At 36.9% G+C, this 21,520-nt stretch overlaps 1 protein-coding gene across 2 annotated transcripts; it reads right to left on the bottom strand.

The window, feature by feature from the left end:
- Nucleotides 1-138: 138 nt before the first annotated feature.
- LOC107680878 (eukaryotic translation initiation factor 3 subunit D-like) lies at nt 139-8,469 on the bottom strand. 2 transcript variants are annotated; one of them, XM_016476948.1, is made up of 17 exons: nt 8,355-8,469; nt 7,172-7,297; nt 6,999-7,044; nt 6,722-6,858; nt 6,525-6,610; nt 6,377-6,449; nt 4,897-4,992; nt 3,787-3,812; nt 3,564-3,696; nt 3,283-3,430; nt 1,949-2,079; nt 1,754-1,836; nt 1,261-1,390; nt 1,038-1,180; nt 770-962; nt 332-416; nt 139-233 (listed from the first exon to the last, which is right to left on the bottom strand). In XM_016476948.1, the coding sequence occupies exons 2-17, from the start codon at nt 7,292-7,294 to the stop codon at nt 220-222; spliced, it is 1,647 nt and encodes a 548-aa protein (XP_016332434.1). In that variant the 5' UTR covers nt 7,295-7,297; nt 8,355-8,469; the 3' UTR covers nt 139-219. The 2 variants fall into 2 exon arrangements, with proteins under 2 accessions (XP_016332434.1, XP_016332435.1); XM_016476949.1 differs by lacking the exon at nt 4,897-4,992 and having other exon boundaries at nt 3,787-3,908.
- Between the last annotated feature and the right edge of the window lie 13,051 nt (nt 8,470-21,520).

Here is a 21,520-nt window from a genome sequence, read left to right as displayed (position 1 = left end):
CACAATGTTTTAACAATTAAGATTAAATAGCAATATTTATCAGCACGAGTTCTTAAATGAAGGGCCATCTATATTGCCCTTAAACTCCAGAACCTAATCTATAATGATTAAAATAGGAAAGACAGTCAGAGACAGCACCACAGTAAATAATCAAATATCTTTATTCAGCTCTGACAGCATTGAAACACAATGCCAGCAGCTGTGGTAGTTAATGATGCCTTAATTGTCTTCATCTGTTGGGAGAAATTAAAAATGCATCAGAAACAGACGTAACCAGATAAAAACAAAATAGTATAGAAAAAGACAAAGTGAGAAACAATGTTATCCTTACCCTCTTCATCTTCTTCCTCATCCTCATCCTCCTCTTCATCTGAGCTGAAGGTTCCATCAGGCAGGCTATACACCCTAATTACTTGCTGTTAGGGACACAAAAAAAACAAAAACAAGAGTTATGCATTAATTATAATGTTGATTGCAGAAAAATACTTGCCAAGGTGATTCCTACTGGCACAGTATTGCAGCTAAAATTAACACCACCGATACCACGCAGGTGTGTTAAACAGTGTATTTCATTTCTACTCAAGAACTTTATTTTACTACATTTCTACTTTATTATTTGCTCATAATAAAGAATGCTTAGATGGGTTTTTATATACAAATAAGACAAAACTACTCCAAGTAGATTTGGAGATTCCTTCTTTGCTGCAGTATATCAAATCTCAATTCTGCAGTGCAATAGACTAGAAACCCAGCACAGCTTCCTCCTTGCCTTATTAGGGTCTTTGAGGATGAGGTATTTTCCCTCCTCCAGCTTGCAACAGATGTCAATCACACAGCGCAGGATGCCCCAGGCGTTCTCCATGCTCAGGTTAATTTGGCTGGCAAACTCGTTGGGCTTGAACTGCTGTGTGCCCAAGACGACATGCCTAGATGAGTCCTTGACATGATAACGGGAGACGTACCTAAAGAGAGAAGGAGGTGCAGTGAGAAATCAGATTGAAAAATCAACATCACAGAAACGGTTCTATGGTACTCACCCTAATTTGAGGTACTCGGATCCCGCGAGAATAGCACAGCAGGTCCAACGGGCCAATCTGTAACTGTTGTTCTTCAGCTCTGTGGCCAGAACCGCTCCTCTCTGGGAATCCAGTTTCTGTCTCCAGTCCACTCCATTGCAGTGCTGTCGAGAGCACAGAATTATATCACCTGTATCTCTGAAACGGTCAAATACAATTATCCAGCTCTCTTTCTGTGTCTTACTCGGGAGTCCCACTCGTTCAGGGTCTTGACATTGATGAAAGAGACTTCTCCGTTTGCGCCAGTCATCACTCCATCATGCTCACAGCGCACAATGAGGTCAATGTCATCCCCCAGCTTCCACCTCCGGTACCTGAGAATCAGTCAGGTAAGGTCACTACTTTGAATTTATATACTTTCTTAGCAATTGGTAATCCCTTATAATATATCATCATTCTTAGGCTGTTCAAACAGCACTCAAATATATAAAATTTTTAGGCTCAAACACCATGTATATTCTGTAACAAAATGAAAGTCAAATCTGATTTAAGGCCACATATGGAAACAAAAAGAAAAGAAAACATGAAAAGAGAAAAGGCAAAAAATAGATAAGGAAATGGAAAAAGAAAGATTTTTTTCAGCCTGTGAATAAATTTTATGGTAAATTGTGCAAAAAAAAAAAATTCTATATACATTATAAAATATATATGTATAGCTAGCAGAGCTCAGCACAAACCTGTAGGCAACAGACGCCACCTCACTTTTCTCCGTCTCCTCAACAAATGGGTTAGGATTGGGGAACTTGTACCTCTCTCCTCCCTGACACCAAAGCAACAAAAAACATTGACACAAATGTCTTTGTCTGAAATAGAATATGGATGTTCATGTATTGTGTTAATGGCCGGTTTTCTGTGGAGAAACACAGGCATACCGTTCTGAGACACTGCTGGCTGAAGTTGTGATTGATGTAGGTGGCCTCCATGGCCAGGTTTCGGGGGGAGTTGAGGGAACTGCCCTCGTCCTGAGGAGGCTCATTCGCAGTCTCACTCACAGTAAGCAGGTCTACAAGGGAGAAAAGGTTTAAGCTTTAAAACTGCACAGATACTACTTTATGCAGCAAAAACATAAATAATTGGATTATCAGGGCTTGACAGTAAGGATTTTTTTTTTTACCAGTAATCACATTAGTTTTCAATGATTCAACCAAAAAAAAATAAAAAAATAAAATAAAATAATTTTTATCTCCGGCATAAATGTTGCTAAAATTAAATTTCTAACATTTGATTTTTCAACATTTTGACGTCAGAGATAAATATGTTTTTCATTAAATGTTAACGGTTAGAGTTAATGTAATACTTTTTAAATAAATAAAAATGAAATAAGTCTATATAAAAGTTCTATAATTTCCAGCTTTCATTGCAGATTAATGTGACACCATGACAGTTATATTGAGAGTTGTATTGATTGATTGATTCTTACATTTAGTATCTTTAATAATTGCAAGTGCCAAGAATATAAAAAAAAAAAAACTTGCAATTTTGGCAAAACCTCATCTATAATAACCAGCTTGATACCTTTACTTTGGTGGCATATTTAAATCTGCAGAATTTGCAAAAAGAGTTTTCAAAAACTAATAATGCATAAATATTAAATTAATGTAAATAAATGCAGCCCAAAACAGTAAATCTAATCTAAATTAATTTCAAGAATGAACAAAGTGCTGTCAATGAGTTTGAAGTTCGGTGTTTGAAAAAACAGAACGAACGGTAAGAGAAAGTATGATCTATATTATTATAGTTCTCTATATGAACCATATAGACTTTATTCAAGCCACAAATATACAGAAATGTTGCTGAAAGATGCACAATAGACAATCTTCCAGACTTGGGTGAATTCATTATGTACATTAACAACAATTTGGGATAAATATAATGTAATTCAATGGAAAACTATGTGAGTGGCACGGCAGGATTTTGAACAGCCTGAGCCTGAAAAGCCTGAGTTGTTGACAATGAATGGTGCACACCAATGTGCGTACACATAGAAAACAATGTGTTTTAAAGATGTGGCACGATGTGAAACTGCTTCTTGTCTGGTGTGCGACCCCCTTCACACTGACCCTGGGCAATCCTTTTTGAGCCCTTCATATCAACGCAATAGAAAATGCAAGCGCCCTTGAGTTAAATCAGAATATGGCCAGCATAAGACTCTACAGCCTTTGACATGCATCAAAATAAGGCACACTCATCTGAAGCACATGCTTACCAAAATCAGAGTTGTCTCTCTTGTCAAAAAAGAGCTTGTTGCCCACACGCTGAACGATGATATCCCAGGAGTTGACTGAGCGTGTGCAGCACATCAGAGTTGCCAGGATGGCATCAGTGGCAAACACATTGCCCTGGGTTTTTGCCAACTGTGGATGTTATTTTCAGAACAAAATAAATTAGCATTGCCATTTATATTAGAAAAAAAGACATCTATGAGATTGTCAGGCACAAGCAGCAATGACAATTGAAGTGGCCGCGTGTGAGTGTGCTTTGGAGTACCTTGCGGATCACAGGGTCATCAGTGGTGGTAACGGTGTGGAAGATCCGCTTGATGCTCTTGAGTGGTTTTTCGTTGCGTGTGGTGATGCGATCAAAAGCCTTGTCGTAGTGCTCAAGAGCTCCACAGCACTCACTGAGAAAAAGAAACTCAATCAAGGACTCCCTCAAGAGCAACTCGTACGAAATGATCTGTCAGTGACATCAGTAACGTCCGAGTGCTTACATGTCAAGCGGGTCGGCCACATCCATGTATCTCATTTTCATGAGCCTGGGGAAGTCCATCTCCTCCTTCACCTCCCAGTCACTGCGCACCTCCACAGAGGAGTCCCTGGGCTTCAGCTGGGCCTGAGGTCACGGGAGAAGAGTCCGAATGAATGTAGAATGATATTTAGACAATGAAGGAGCAGGAAAGTGAAAAGCACCGAGTTTTGTACACAGCTAATACTGAAACTCAATACTGAAACCAGGGGTGGGCAATATGACCAAAAACTTATATCACAAAAGGAGTCATTTTATTTCACAATAACAATATCACAATATAGTTATTTTTGCTTGAACTAAGTTGTTACATCTAAAATTTCTTATTAATTTCATAATTTGACTTGTAAATGGGTGCAAAAACATCACAGCAAAAACGAATGCTAGTCTAACTAAAGCAAATTTAAAGTTCAAGCTTATTGAAGACAAATAGACAGTAATAAAATAAGAACACAAACTGTACCAACAGAAACTAATTATGAGCAATAGAACAAAGATACGAATGAAACAGTACTTTACAATTTTCAGGTAAGTCTAGCTATCAGAAATATTAAACACTTCATAAATAAAATCAAATTTAAAACAAAACAGAATAGTCTTCATTATATGAATTAAATATAGATTAATCTTTATTAAATCTACAAAAGTCTTTGGTTAGATTAATATTATTCTGTCACTTTAAGACCTAATGCACAGCTCTAATATACTGACTGACACACATCTGATTTACGCCCAACTGTTCAGATTCACTTAAGACATAACCAACTGTGTTTAAATGCATGCAAAGACAGCAATTTTGACATATTTTAAAGCACAATAAGCTATGAAAAATAACTCAATTCAGAACTCAAACGTTGTGTGACCAGCATCCTTGTGCATGGGAAAGAAATTATTTTTCATTGCTTATTGAGCTTCAACTATTTAAAATTGCTTGTTTTTTTAAGTACAAGGCTTAAAAACACAAGAAAATGATAAAAGTTTGTGAGGATGCAGAACTACAACGTCATATGACCATAACCACCATAGCAATGATAACGGATTATATAGTCTCTTATGGAGAATACAGAACATCCATGTATCTCATTTTCATGAGCCTGGGGAAGTCCATCTCCTCCTTCACCTCCCAGTCACTGCGCACCTCCACAGAGGAGTCCCTGGGCTTCAGCTGGGCCTGAGGTCACGGGAGAAGAGTCCGAATGAATGTAGAATGATATTTAGACAATGAAGGAGCAGGAAAGTGAAAAGCACCGAGTTTTGTACACAGCTAATACTGAAACTCAATACTGAAACCAGGGGTGGGCAATATGACCAAAAACTTATATCACAAAAGGAGTCATTTTATTTCACAATAACAATATCACAATATAGTTATTTTTGCTTGAACTAAGTTGTTACATCTAAAATTTCTTATTAATTTCATAATTTGACTTGTAAATGGGTGCAAAAACATCACAGCAAAAACGAATGCTAGTCTAACTAAAGCAAATTTAAAGTTCAAGCTTATTGAAGACAAATAGACAGTAATAAAATAAGAACACAAACTGTACCAACAGAAACTAATTATGAGCAATAGAACAAAGATACGAATGAAACAGTACTTTACAATTTTCAGGTAAGTCTAGCTATCAGAAATATTAAACACTTCATAAATAAAATCAAATTTAAAACAAAACAGAATAGTCTTCATTATATGAATTAAATATAGATTAATCTTTATTAAATCTACAAAAGTCTTTGGTTAGATTAATATTATTCTGTCACTTTAAGACCTAATGCACAGCTCTAATATACTGACTGACACACATCTGATTTACGCCCAACTGTTCAGATTCACTTAAGACATAACCAACTGTGTTTAAATGCATGCAAAGACAGCAATTTTGACATATTTTAAAGCACAATAAGCTATGAAAAATAACTCAATTCAGAACTCAAACGTTGTGTGACCAGCATCCTTGTGCATGGGAAAGAAATTATTTTTCATTGCTTATTGAGCTTCAACTATTTAAAATTGCTTGTTTTTTTAAGTACAAGGCTTCAAAACACAAGAAAATGATAAAAGTTTGTGAGGATGCAGAACTACAACGTCATATGAGCATAACCACCATAGCAATGATAATGGATTATATAGTCTCTTATGGAGAATACAGAATCTTAATGAAGTATTTATGTAAACAGTCAGTAAATGTAAAAGGACATGAGAAAAAGTCAAAATCTCCTTACAAAATATCTGACGACAAACTTGTCAAAATGACTATTTAATGGAGAAACATTTAAAGGCTTTATGCTATATTAACTCATATTAAAAACAAAACAAAAAAAAAAAACGTATACGCAGTATCAGAATTGGTACTGCAAACAATGAAATTTCACTGAGGGATGAAAGAAAAGTCAAATGCTGAAAAAAGACGATGGTAAAACATGATTGGTAGCAACAGTGGTAACAGTGTGCAAAAAATTAAAACTGAAATAAGAAAATGAAAGTGGAGGTGAAATGCTGTCGTGCTGGAGATCAAAGAAAATATGAAAAGAGATGAAACGGATGAATTTCATACCTGCGACTTCTGATCCCACTTTTGCCGAACTCCAAATTGCTTCTGGAATTTCTTCTGCAAGCGCATACGGTCCCTATTCAGAGAAAAATGAGGGTAAGTGTGTGTTGACAGGTCACCCCCCACTCCCCACTGGTTAAGCAGAACTCACCTTTCCTTCTGCTTGGCACTCTTAGGCAAGGTCTGCATGTTGAACTGAGTAAGGGTCCTGCGATCTTTATCTCTCCGAAGATTCCTCTGTAGAACAGAAGCACAGAATATGATGGGAGACTTAGAAATGAGAGAACAGTGGAGGTTAGAAGAGAAGTTGGAGTAAGAGAGCAAGAATGTAAATGTTCAGAAACCTACCTGAGCAAACCGCATACGGTTCCTCTGATAGGCGGTCTTCTGAGTCTTGGCAGTGTCTACCAACTGGAAGCTGGTCTCATCCTCCTCATGGAAATAAGCATACTGACTGCCTCCTCCAAACTGAGATGAGTATTTATCTAAACAGAACAGAGAACAACCATTTATGATTATGACTTACAACTGACTATAGCAAAAAAGGAAGGACATTTCGCTCACATATATAGCAACTGCTGTTGGGCGAATGCGAATAAAAATAAATGTGCAAACAAACACTCACTTGTGTATCTCTTATCCTGGTATGTTGCACCAGTCCAGTCTGCTACCTGTGTACAAAAATAATTGCAATTAACTTTTTTGGGGGAAAAAAAAACAAAAAAACAATTATGATCGTCCACCTTTCAGAGTCTAACAACGTAATAGATTGGCCAGGGAATATTAAAGAGAATTGACCTTTCCCAGTCGGTCTCCCTTACTGAAAGGCTGATAGGGCATGTCTTTAAACTTCTCAGGAACAGCACAAGGACCCCATCCTGATGGGTTGTCCTGGATCACAGGTGCATGGAACTTTGCCATTGCCTTTAAAAAGATGTACATAATTAGCAGTATAACATAAGGCACCATTTCTATATATTATATTTTATGGTATATACTTCTATTCTGCCTTCTGTCCCTTATATTTGAGCACTGGCTTCAGACTAAACATTACTAACATAAGCAGTGAATTGAGAGCAAAAATTGAATAATGCAAGTCAAAGAATTGTATGAAAGCATAACATATATTGACACAGTATAATGATACACAATGGATGGACAATATGACCTAATGTTAGCAATAATAAAAGCAGAACTGTAATAATAATAAAAACACAACTATGTAAATGTGGTGCTAGGCAAGCAGGTATTTAAATAACAATCATAGTCACAACATGGCTTTTATCATTGGAAAAAACGTGCAAGCAATACCCAACACGATACCTATACTTTTTTTTTTTTTTTACAGATATCCTACTCCTTTTTATTCACATTCTCTTGTACATACCGTATCTGTATACAGATTATTTTGTACATACATATTTTGTCTATCTGTAATGCCGGTTCCGGACACATGACCTAAAGCTTTGTTCTCATTGGTCAGTGAGTATTCTTTGACTGACGAAACAAGAATAATCGATATACAGTACGAAAGGAATGTTATTGAATTAATTCGACATAAAGAGCAAATTCGTTAGAACGTTTTGTCGCGAAAAATAGCACTTGGAATGAACAAGAATGCGGATACTCACATCTATTATCAGTGTGGCCACTGTGCAGTAGAATTTCTACGACAAAGATTTTACGAGCGGCCATGATGAAGTCTCACCGCTAAATAACTCACACACAAGAACCCTTCCGTCGCCATTTGACAATTTTGACATTTGTAAAAGGCATAGGTTGTTACTCTACGAAAGTCGCTGACACTGTGTCGACAATGGAGTCTGACTGATAGACAACAGCGCGGAAGGATTGAGCGCGTAAAATCAGCTCCTCTCATTACACGATAACTAACTAAGGGATTTCCCGCGAGCTTCAGCTTTTCGCGTTTGTTCTTGACTGTTATAATACACTATCTGAGATCATTTCAAGCTAAACCTACCTTTACTGGAGTTCAAATTCGTATTTATTGAAGGATGCACGACTACTCCCGGACGGTGAGGCGAGAGCCCATGCAGTAAAGGAACGCGTCACTCCAAATTTACGACACTTCACAAATAAAATAAAAGTCTGCCGTATTTGCGAATGTCTCATAAACAAAAGCGCACGCTCTGATCTTGACTGTATAAGGAAGAACAATGATTTAGAAGTGCACAATAAGTATTAATAAAAAATAAAAAAAACATTAGCCTGAAAACACAAACAAGCAATTCACATTTTAAAGAATAAATTGATCATGCGTCTGTACATTACACCATCTTTATTATATGTTTAATGCCAGTGTACCTGACTTATTTTTGTGGGATAAATAAAGGAACTCATTTTAAGACTGGTTTTGTATCAAATTTATGGAGATCAATTGGACCACAGTGGGAAGAAACTGACACTTTCTAAGACATTTTCTAAGCATTGTGAGAAGCTCTGTCTGGCCGGGTTTTTTTTTTTTGACCTGTCATTCCTCGTAGTCAGTGCCTTTTGTGTCCTTAGTCTTGCCTTAACATGTTGTAAAAATGTTACAATATCTATTTCAAATTCAAAGCTGTTTTAAACATAAATAACCCACATTTAAATTTTAAGAATATTGAAGCTGAATTTTTTTATTTGAAACATTTACAGCATTTGAAACCACCAGATATATCACCATTTTTCCTGTGTCCCCAGGCTTGTGTATCTCATTTCATGATAACAACTATGAGCGTTTTTTTGTTTGTTTATGTTGTTATATCAAGTTGTATATCAGTAACTTCTTTCTAATTTATAGATTTCCAATGACTACATTTATTTTAACAATTATAAATAAATTTGTTACGTCACACTAGGAAACAGTGACTTAATCCCAGTGTGTCCTTGTGTTTTTTCTTGCCAAATAACATGAATATCAGTAAATTTGCAAATCTTGGTGTTTTTGTAGTGTGTGAAAATAATAAAGTAAGTACCGTAAATACAGAAGGATGTATTTGTAACATTAACTTATTCAGCCTCTACAGTGTGAAACATGAAATATGGAAAAATGCATCCCCTACTGGCAGCTTCACCTGCTTTTCAACTCTCTATAAAAGTTCCAGTATTGTTTAAAACTTGATTAACTGTTTTTTGTTCTTCAGTAATGAATATTTTAGGTAGAAAGTGATTACTCTGGAGAGCCTCAAAACCCACTCAACTCCATTCATGTGCGTGTCAACAAGGCATGTGTTAAGTTGAGTTAACCGCAGTGTAGGCGGCACAGTTTGAGGATATGTTTGAGCCAAGTTCCTGGCCTCCTGGAGATAAACACGTTCACACAAAAACCAAGAAGTCCCAAAAGAAGGCATCATGCAAAAGAATAAACGAGCGTTTGTTGAAAATACTTCAATGCCATCTATTCATTTGCATTGTGTTTGCACTCTTGTATATCTTATTTGTATTCTCTCACTTTTCCAAAAACCTCCACTGGATTCAGTTTTTTTATGTATGTAAATTGTAAATTTGTTATCCTCACTACTAGCCCCATTGCATCAGAGCCATTTCCTTCATTTACATTTACATTTACATTTAGTCATTTTGCAGACGCTTTTATCCAAAGCGACTTACAATTTGGGGATACATAAAGCGATTCTTCTTAAAGAGGCAAACAGATACAGGAAGTGCTTGTAATACCATGTTTCTAGACATTGTTCAGTCTTGAACTTGATTCGAGCCGCGACCGGTAGCCAGTGCAAGGAGATAAAGAGAGGTGTAACATGGACTCTTTTGGGCTCGTTGAAGACCAGTCGTACCGCTGCATTCTGTACCTTCACTCTTTACTACACACACAGTGATAAAAGGCTAAAGACCGGGCTGAGTTTATGCATTTCAGATCTCAGACTGTGCCGAGAGCCCTTGTAGTGTGAAAAGCTTCATGCATTTATTCATAGGGAAGATGCTATGATCCAAGATGATGTATAAAAGCGATGCTGAGCGCTCACTTGAGTGCACTACTCAGCGAACGGAGCCAGAATCAGCGTAGACGGCTGTCCGACACAAACACACAAAGGTCCTATGGGACACACTGGCATTTCAGTAAAAATTGCGCTGTCTTTCTGTTCATTCAACGTCAAACTAATGAAGGCATTCATGTACAGACCCTGTCAAAGTTATAGACTGATGGTATTGTGTAACTTGACAGCTTTGATGGGATACTTGCTGAGACATTCAGTGTTAATTCTACTGAAGAAACAGTTCAGACTCTATTGAAAGGTAAGAAACTGCAGATTTGGACTGATTTAAAGGGATGTGGGGGTGTGTTAGAACGAGCCGTTTTAGGTAGGCGTGGCTGACTCTTAACTTTTATAAAGAATATCTCTTTGGATTTGAGACTTTAGTCTTTGCAACTTTACAGATCTTCTTTATGCACCAAGAGCTTGTAACACTCCAAAGAGAAAGGAAAAATTGAAATCGCATCATATGACCCCTTTAACAATCCCGTTAGGTAAACTTGAGGATGATATATGCCTTGAGGCACTGAAATGGTTTCTCTTTCCTGGAAACACTGCTTCTCCACTGGGTTTAGTTAGATTTGGGCCTCACAAATCCAGTTGCTTCCCTAATTAACCCAGATCAACCGGTGATGTGGTTCTGGGGCTCCCTGATGTTGTTCCCCCTACAGCTTCCTGTACATCTCAAAGAGTACCTGCTGTGTGCCGTCTCTCATATCATCAAACTATTTTAGGGATTCTCTCTACTGGTATTTTACATCTTCTGTTTTATCTTTGGCTCGATGGAAATGAGGCATATTTACTCTCTTGCTCTCATTGGGAGAGATTGGGAGTCCATTTGATGTTTTAGGGAGCTTTTGCTAATGAAAGGAATTGCTCTCTGGACTGAGCACCACTTTATTTTAGTTATGTGATTGATATGTGAAAGCAGAGCGATATCATCCTTCTTTCTCCTATAATGGCACATCTGGATCTGCAGTCACGCGAGAACAGTTTTGCCATTACACCCCGAGGCAAAACAACACATTTGTGTTATCTTTAAACTGAGTGAGTGGGAAAGAATGTCAATGTTCATATTTTTTAAATATTCTCTTTAATGTGCCTGCTAATGCCACACTGTGAAATCTAAGAAATTATTTATTTAACACTTGAGCACTATAGATTTTTTTCTACAGTTGGTGTCTTAATGTGACATGCTGAGATTTGTTAGACACATTTAACATAACATTACAATGACAATTTTGTCAGCATGGCAACAGTATAGCTTTAAAAGAAACATTAAGTTCACAAACCATGTGTTGTATAAGACGAAACATTTCACGACTCTATATTTCAATAGTGTCTATGCTAAGAGCAAAATGGAAACTAGGGAAAAAACGTATTATTTGTACTCACCCTCAGACTTCTTTGTACTTCATTGTACAAGTTATGAAGTGAAGTCAGCTGTAATGGGCTGGCCATCAAATAAGAATGAATGTTTAAATGTGACTATAGAGTGAGAGTACATGATGAAACCACGATTTGATGGCAAATGCTGTTTAGAATTAGTTTTAGAACATTCAAAGAATGTCAATTAAGTAAGAGACCATGTTCTACACTTTCAATTATCTGGCAAAACAGTGGCAATATTTTTGGGGTAATATTGCAACAAAACAGACTTTACGTGGCAAAATAAATATCAGTTCACAAGCTCAAATAGTTCAATTTTACCAATATAAATGTCTAAAATAACTCCTTAGGAGGTTTTTGACCTGTCTGGATGTTTAAATTATGTCCATTTTCATTGGACACACATGTCATATTACATACTAAGTCCATACCAACAGTAGTTCAGAGACCAGTTCTCACTATTAACTAGTTGCTTATTAGCATTACTAGCATATTCGCTGTTTATTTGTAATTATAAAGCACATATTAATGCCTTAATCTGTATGACCTCCCGTAATCCTACCCAATACCTAAACTTAACAACTACCCTACTAACTATTTATAAGCAGCAAATGAGGAATTTATTGAGTCAGAAGTCATAGTTAATAGTGAGAATTGGTCCCCAATCTAAAGTGTGACCATACTAAACCTGTTGGCATGTGGAATCTTCCCATTTTATAGCGATAATTAAAAGCTGACAGCTGGTGAAGTGTAAGATCAGAGCTCTGACCTATGAGGTCATCACAGTGCATAGCTGGTTGCAGGGAGATAATAGGTGCAGAGAACCAATCAGACATCAACCGATTAAGAGTAATAGAAGTGTCTTGAGCTGAGCCAGGGAGGAAAGGTCAACGGATAATACAAACACACAAACAATTACAAACCAGAATTAAATGCAATTGTTTCCTCCTCATTATATTTAAAATAAATGCCACTCTTTTGAGCATTCTATTTATTAAAGCATTTTTGAAATGAATGAATAATTTTAGTAATCAAGCACACATTCAACTGATCAAAATAGACAGTATAAACATTTATAGTGCTACAAAAGATTTATATTTCAAAGAAATGCTGTTTCTGTTGTATTCATCAAATAACCCTGGGGAATATACATACATATTGAGCATATAAGAATGATTGCTGAAGGTTCATATGCCACTGAAGATGAAAATATTACTTTTATAATTTATTATATTTATAATTAATTTTAAAATTGACATACAATTACATCAAAATATTAAAATAGAAAACAGTTATTTTAAATTGCCTTGGTTGGCATAAGATACGTCTTTCAAAAACTAGAATAAAAAAACTACCATTCAAATATTTTTTAAATGTATTTACATCATGTCATTTTAACGTTTTAATGGTGTCAACGAATGACTAGTTTAGTGTAGGTGAACAGTGTAATGCAAATACAAGCTATGCAAAGCTATGGACCTAATATCCTATTACTTTAATAACATTACCACTTGTTATAATTTATATTACATTACATATTTTCACTTTCTTTTCTTCTTCCAGTTTCTCAACTACCTTGTTTCTACTTACCTGCCACTCTATCTAATATCACCACATGAAACTTTCTTTCTTTGTTATTGTCTTCAGCCTTTTGGTCTCTTAGCAACATGAATAATTTCCTTTGAGGCTATAGAGTGAAGTTGTCTAGTTGCAAAATGTATGTGATTTACAATTTGGATTTCTCTCTTTCAACTTCCATTTCAGTGCACATGTAAATGTTGTTATTTTTCTGTTTATTCAGGGTGTTAAACTGAAACAAAACTTTTCAGAACAGCCTTTGCAGACAAGGAATGACTTTGGAGTTGAAATGAACATATAAGTGACGTGAGGCCAAGTATGGTTACCCATACTAGGAATTAGTGCTCTGCGTTTAACCCATCCTAAGTGCACACACACAGCAGTGAACACACACACACCGTGAACACACACCCGGAGCAGTGGGCAGCCATTTATGCTGCGGCGCCCGGGGAGCAGTTGGGGGTTCGGTGCCTTGCTCAAGGGCACCTCAGTCGTGGTATTGAAGGTGGAAGAGAGCACTGTACATTCACTCCCCCCCACCTACAATTCCTGCCGGACTTGAGACTCGAACTCGCAACCTTTGACTTCCCCAATAAGGGTGCATGTGAGAACTAAAAGTCATCAGAATCTCTGGAACAGCAGCAGAGACCCTCACCTTTCTCAAAGATCTCAGCACACTGCAATACAATAACAGTCTTTCCATAAAAGCCACTAGCCTCTGCGGTTCAAAAGAAAAAGAAATCAATCAATCCTCGCTGCTCAAAGGTTGCTGCACTCTGCAAATACTCGAGCCACTGAGAGCAGGCATGTGCACAGGTAGGGCTCAACCTGTGCAGAGCACATGCCCTTTTTTGTCCTTACACTCCGAAGTGTTTTTTTTTAGTTTTTTTTTTTCCTTCAATAAATCAATGCTATTGGTCACCCTTTACATCTGTCTGTTTTACAAATATATTTAGCGAATGAAAGGTATTAAAGAGTTTGTGACTAAATCTTGTTGGATCCGCTCAAACTGTCAGTCAAACCTCATAACTCCACCCCCTGTCTTGACTGACTGAGTGCAGTGAACTGAAGTTCCACAGCAGAGCAGCTGAACGTCTTGCAAGGGTAAATAAATATCTTCTTGTTTGTATAAGTACAGCGTTGTCTTTACGCAAGAAACACTAGTATGTCTACTGTATAAAGGCTCATGTTTTATGCATTTGAGGTCTGAGACCGGACCTGCGGAGAGAGGGCATTTGCCATCTAAATTAGTCATAGCCAATAGCCTACACTTAAATAGCCTGTGCATACAGTAGCATTTCATCTTTTATAAAATGACATTTTGGCCAAACGTATTTTACAACAGGAAAAACTGAGCGCCCATATAGCTACAACAAACTTTGTAACCTGTTGATCAAAACGTAATGTGATGCTGCCGTTTTAATGATGGACAAATTGCACATTTGCACACACATTCGCTGGTCAAAAACCCGGCCATAACTGCATCTGAGTTTGACACAAAGCGACTGAGTGTTCCTTGTCAGCTAGGTAAAATATATTTCTAAGAAAATTCTTCTTTGATTTATGATGGTTATCTGCTGATACACTTAATTTATTAACATTTAATCATATTATATATGGTCACACTCACAGCATGGTTAATGTTTACGATGTTAATATGCATGTATTTGCTAGCTAGCTAATTGTTGAATGTAGTATTCTATACTCTCCACTTATCATTAAGATGTAACCAGTAAAAAAAAGGGGGGGGTGCCCTTTTTCAGTTTCAGCACATGCCCCTCAAAAGGTCTGTGCACGGCCCTGACTGAGAGACAAGATACCTCGAGTGTTCTCTCAGTATGTGATACTGAGAGGCAGCAAATTAGAGGTGGTGACATTTCATTTGGCTCCTTTGGTGAAGCATCTCGCAGCACTCATGAAGGATTGCAATTAGGGTAGATGAGCTGTTTTACATCTTGACCTGTCTGTCATTCATTTCCAGGTCGTTCACAGGTCGCACAGCTGTACGCTGTACCTCACTAAAAGCCAAGGCAGCTGCAGAGCCTGTTATTACCATCCCTGACACGGTGAGGATTAAAAAAATCACATTAAAAATGTATCACTATGTAATGAGAATGATATTTAGAGCGAGAGGTAAACTTATAGCAAGTCCTTAACAAAAAAAAAAAGATTGTGTGCAGAAATGCAGCATAATGGCGTAATTGGCGTAATTTGGCTCACAAAGAAAGATATCTAGCCTACACCTGCAAAGGTAGATGGAAAAGTAATATTAATGAAGCCTCAATTTTCAAAATGTTTTTGAGGAGCTGCCTCAGAGAGAAACCCAAATAACCTTTGAGATAAAAAAAGAAAAAACGAGCGAAGGAGCTGAGATTGACACTTTTGAGGTAATGTCCTCTCAGGGCTCTCCATCCTGCAAGTATTAGACTTCACCTGCTTTAACATAAATGTACGAATTTATACTCAATTGGAAAGACTAATTTGTTGAGTTGTTGGTGTCTTTTCAGTGTTCAGGGAATGAAATGATCAACAGCTGCTATGTATTAAATAAGCATTCCTTCCTGTAGCATACCTGCATTTTCTTCTTCGTGTTTTTTTTTTTGTTTTTTTTTGCTGCAGCCGTACACCTATCTAGAAAAGGACCACTACATGACATTTGTTTTTGTTCATTATTTTGGAGAAGCGAGGATTCATGTCACTCTGGCATTTATCCATTTTGATACCACTTTATCCTCTCCCAGCACCATGAACAGATGGCCAGTCCATCACAGGGTTCACACACACCTCCAAGCAATTTATAGTGTCCGCTTCACCTATGCTGCATGTCTTTGGATGGACCCTTTTCACAAGACTGTGATGAAGCATTTCAACGGTCATCGGCATTGTAAATCCTCCAAAGTTTTTTTGTATTTTCATTTTTTAAAAACTGTATGTACATTTATAACACTATACTTTGTATTATATTACCTTTGAGGTATACAGGAAGAACAGCAGAGTCCTGGTAGAAAGTTCGAGATGGTATTAAAGTAGCTCAGTTTAAATTTATTGTATGAATTGCCCTTACTATAGAATAAAAAATATGCACGTTCATACAACACTGTACTCTGTATTATATTACCTTTGAATCAGAATGCAAAAAACTTGTTGACGCTAATGCGAGGGTGTTTCTAATACAGCGTCTATGGGACTGACGGTAAATTTGACATCATTCTCTCTCCTGACTGCTGTTATTAGTCTCTCTCTATTTTTTCCCTTTTTTGAAAGTCATGAAAACACTATCATGGAGTTTTTCTTTTGCTATTTGAGCAAATGGGAATGCAACAAATATATTTGTGGTAGTCTCCCATTCACTGCTATAGAAGTGTACCCAACTATGACAACTTCTGCTGCTGAGAACCCAGAAACGTGAAAAAGGTAAATTGTGAGGGAAACCAGAGCAAACCCATGTGGATATGGGGAGAGCATGTAAACACCACACAGAAAGGCATCCGGGCTAAGTCGGGACTTGAACCAGGGACTTTTTTGCTCTGAGTTTTTGTGTTACAGCGCTACCTACTAAGCTGTTCAGCATGCAAAACAATTACTGGCAAAATATCTATTGACTTTGAACCTACGTAAGCTTGCATCGGGACTATGACAACCATTGAGAGTGTTCTAGCTAAAGTGACTGAGGTTCTGAACAGGGGAAAACAAACCAACAAAAACAAGCCTGGCCAGTTTTATTTATTTTTATCCAATATATTTTTATTTAATTAATTTATGAAATATAAATCTATTCATATGGGCATTTTTATGGCATTTTATTTATGTTCTTTTCTTTTTTTTTTTTTTTACTTAATTAGAACCAGTGTGTCACACATTTGTGTCAAATGCTTCAGTTGAATCAGTTAACTGAAATAAATTCTCAGCAGAAACAAATTATTACTGTTACATCTAAATTCAAATCAAAGTAGCTGTAAATAATGTAAATGCATATATTATAATAAATTTGACATGATTAGTCGGTCTCTAAGTTAAATTATATAGCTTTGTTCAGTTAAGGTGCGGAACCATTAGACAAAAAAAGAGCCCTTGCCTATTGTCAACAGTCTGATGTATAAAGCAAACCAAACAGCTTTCTGTTGGCCAGTGAAGTGAATTTGCATAACGGACTTAAATCCATGTCAAAATCTGCTTGGGGAAATATTTCGCCTTTACGCAAAATTCCCCATTGCTTGCATTTCTATTAAAATTACTGGATTTTACCAGCAAAATTTGGCAGAACAGTAAATGTGGCAGCACCTTTAAAGCAGATTTTAATGTATTTAGATTGCTTGCTACAGTTCACTATGCTGTCCATAACTACAGAGATATTGAATATTTAATAAAAATAATAAAACTCAAATAAAAATATCCAATGTTACATAACAAAAAACAAAATATTTGAAGGAGCACATGTTAAGTGTATGCCATTTGTGTCATGTTTTGGTATTACTGACCCTGCCGAGAGATGTCAGATGTCAGCCGTCAAGCTTGTATTTAAACCCATTAAGATCCACATAATATACTTCTGAGCTTACAGTACAAGCGCTTGAACTCCAGCTCCGTTGTTTTCCTCTTCACTCCTCCGCTTTCTGTCTTTGTCCATCTTTCATGTCATAATACAGCTTCAGGAAGTTTGTGTACACGTGGTTTCCAAGAATCCTGCAAAATACTTTTTTTTTTCCTTTCTTTTCATCTGTGATGCCTGTGTCCCAAACACCAGCATAATGAACACCATTACATGAGAGTGGAAATTAAAGAGAAGGGATTCAGGGAGTTTGTGAGCATTTAATTCAAAGAGAAATTACTAGACCAGCCCACATTCTCTATTTCAACAACATCCTCTCTATAATTGGCCAATGAGTCACTCCACTGAAACATGCCTAGATAGATTAATTAGGAAACATGTCATTAGGAACAATGTGATCTGAGCAACCCTAATAGAGTATTGACAACAGATATTATTTCAAAATACTGGCTTGTCTCCTTGGGACAGGGACAACTATGCATTTTTACAGATACCGTGAGACTGGATGTGGATGTTTTTTTTAATTTGGTCTGACAAACTAGATTCAACTAATCAGTTCATTTAGAGCACTAATGTCCTTAAATGGCTGTATCAAATAAGGAAGGCATCCAAAATGAGCTTCCAGCACTCAGACATTGCTGAAAGCAGCCTGACCGTATCACTAAGCCATACACCTAACACATTCATACAACAGCTTGTCAAGATGTCAAAGACACTATATAGGCACAGGTTTGCTTGGGGTGCTGCAACACTTTGGCATATTTATTATTGGGTTTAAAAGAAAACAGCAAGACATCGGCAGTGATTGACCGCTTTTGTAGCCATAAGCCTATGACGGGAAGCACTATTGATCTCACTTTCCTCTCACATCATCACTTCAGCCTTAAGGACTGAATTTTCTTCAAAACAGTCCTTGGTTGGCGTTGTGCAATCACTGGCTTGCTCATGCTCAACCATCAAAAAACAAAAAAACAAAAAACACCACAAAAACAGAAACAAGTGCAAGGCAACATGATGTTCCACTCTGGTGCTAGAAAATATGCATTCTGTTATGTCAAGCTAAATTTAGTTGCAGGTCATTTTGAGATCAAGTTCCATGTAATTGTGCCCATTTTCAATGCCTGTTTTTTATTTAATTTTTTTTGTTAGCACATTTTGTTTGATGTAAGCAATGCCATCCTATTTGTTAAAGTTCTCCTCTTTCCTGATCACTGTCATAATTATGATTAATTTAACAAATTCAATCAAATGCAAACAACCAAAATATCCAGCAGCTATGATTAAAATGTAAAAAAGAAAGAAAAATCCTATTAAATAGTCTATCTGGGCCTATAGGCCAACTACAATTCTAGTTTGAAGAAATTAAATAATAATAATAACATGAAAGAAGCATAAAAAGCCCATTCACAGAGACAAAATATTTATTTATATATAAATCTAGAATTTGGTAAATTTCAGACTACACACACAGTGATTTTTGATATGAAAGGACTCATTTAATCTAACACAAAATGCACCCTTCAGCGTTAGCAAAACTTTTTAAAGAGAACATTTAAGCTAGTATGCAAGTACGTGAATGCAGACAAAAGCGCTTTGCCAACACACACTCTTCTGGTGGTCAGAGAGTAAAGTTGCAGTCACATTTACTGTTGTTTGGCGAATTTTCAGGGACAAAATCCAGTAATATCAATAGGAATCCACACAAAATATATCCTCACGCAGATTGCACAACAGGCTCAAGCTAGTCACACAATTTCACAGCGTTTACTAGCAGAAATCGGCTTGGTTTGAAAGTGACTTCTGTGTGAACTGTGCTTCTTATGTCGCTACACTAACTGGCAATAGACAACTGATGACTTTTTTTGCCCACAAAATTTCGCTGACTTTAAAGGGGTCATATGATGCGATTTAAATTTTTCCTTTCTCTTTGGAGTGTTACAAGCTCTTGGTGCATAAAGAAGATCTGTAAAGTTGCAAAGACTAAAGTCTCAAATTCAAAGAGATATTCTTTATAAAAGTTAGGAGTCAGCCACACCTACCTAAAACGGCTCGTTCTAACACGCCCCAACATACCTACGTCGCTCTGTGGGAAGATTTGCATAACGCCGACTTTAAACCGCATAAACACATTTCATTACACCAAATACACAAAATAATGTTATTTTTAGCAGCATCATATGACCCCTTTAACAGTTGACCTAAGAGAAAAAATGACCTTAAAAGAAAACATTTAAACTACACTAATGGTGTGTTCAAGTTGTATTTACGAGTTGAACATCACCACAAAGCCATATTTACAAGTGGGAAACAAGTGGGATTTTCTTTAAGTATTGCATGTACAAAATACCACAGTGTTGTACAATTACGTTCTTTATATAACACATTCTTTATTCATCATTTTGTAGATGTAGAGTTAAAAAATCTTGTTGAATTTTATGCAGAAAATTTACATTATCTTGTTCCGACCAAAGTTATTTGAACCCATGTGATGCCGTAATTATCATGTAAATACAAAGTCCCAAGAGGACTTGTATGCACCATTCCTGCTATTGCACCTTTTGTTGCAACACTGAGAGTGCAATGTTTACTTGTGTGTGAAAACTGAGCTTTTATAGCTACATATGCGTTCACGTACTTGCATGGTTCAAACATTTACACAGTTTAAAATAAATACCCTTCAGCATAGAATTCATGTTTTATACAATTTAAGGAGCTGAAAACAACCGAAGATTATATACATTTGGTGTTAGAGGGAAAAAAAAACTTTCTTTGCACTTATAAAAATGCTAAAGTACTGACTAAAGACACATGGGCAGCTATGTATTTTTATCTTTGAGCAAATGGCTTTGTTTGCACAAGAGGCCTATATAAGTCTGCGCCAAGAAATGAATAATATCACAGCGTTCACAAGCAGCCTTCAGCACTATTTGCCTCTTTGTGCAGCCATACCGTGTGTGGGTGGGCCCCGGTGGGTGTCAAGCGTCCAGTGAATCACAGAGATTCATTTAGATACTGAGAGCTATCCAATCATAAGGTCACAGGATGGGCGCCTCTCTTCCCACAGCCACAAACGGCAGCTTCTCTGAGCGGGTCGATAGAAAACACAGTGTGCAATTCATGTCACATAGCTATAGCACAACAATTAAAAATAACCCTAGTAAATGGCAGAATAGCATTTTCACATAGCTTTTTACACATTCTTTTTTAATATTTAAACAATCAGTTATGAACGAAAGCTGTGAAATCCACAGAGTCATTATGGAAATTGTGGTTGCTCTCTCTCTCTCTCTCTCCATAATGTGTCTGCAATGGCTTTCTATACGCCTCCAAACCTATCTGAGTGTGAGCCTGTGTGTAGGAGGAGGTGGCGTGGGGCAGTGGGGAGTGTAGTTGATATGTTAGAGCTTGCTATGATCTCAATAGTTAACGTTTATTTACACTCAGAAAAAGGTATCTGAATGTCACATAAGCATAATATGGTGCTGGGAAGGGACACTGTGGAATTTTAATGTATGTGTAGCTTATGTTGTCTGTGTGGAATTAGAGCATAAATGACGTTATAATTGGAGGCACTTACACCTCTTTAGCTGGTGTAGGATAAACCCAGTGGTCCTAAGGTCAGGCTCAAAGACCATGTTC

Source organism: Sinocyclocheilus anshuiensis, unplaced genomic scaffold (assembly GCF_001515605.1).
Source record: "Sinocyclocheilus anshuiensis isolate Anshui unplaced genomic scaffold, SAMN03320099.WGS_v1.1 scaffold1230, whole genome shotgun sequence".
In the NCBI taxonomy this organism is placed as follows: Eukaryota; Metazoa; Chordata; class Actinopteri; order Cypriniformes; family Cyprinidae; genus Sinocyclocheilus; species Sinocyclocheilus anshuiensis.
Note: the sequence above shows the minus strand (reverse complement) of the source record. Positions and strands in the feature narration are given on the sequence as shown.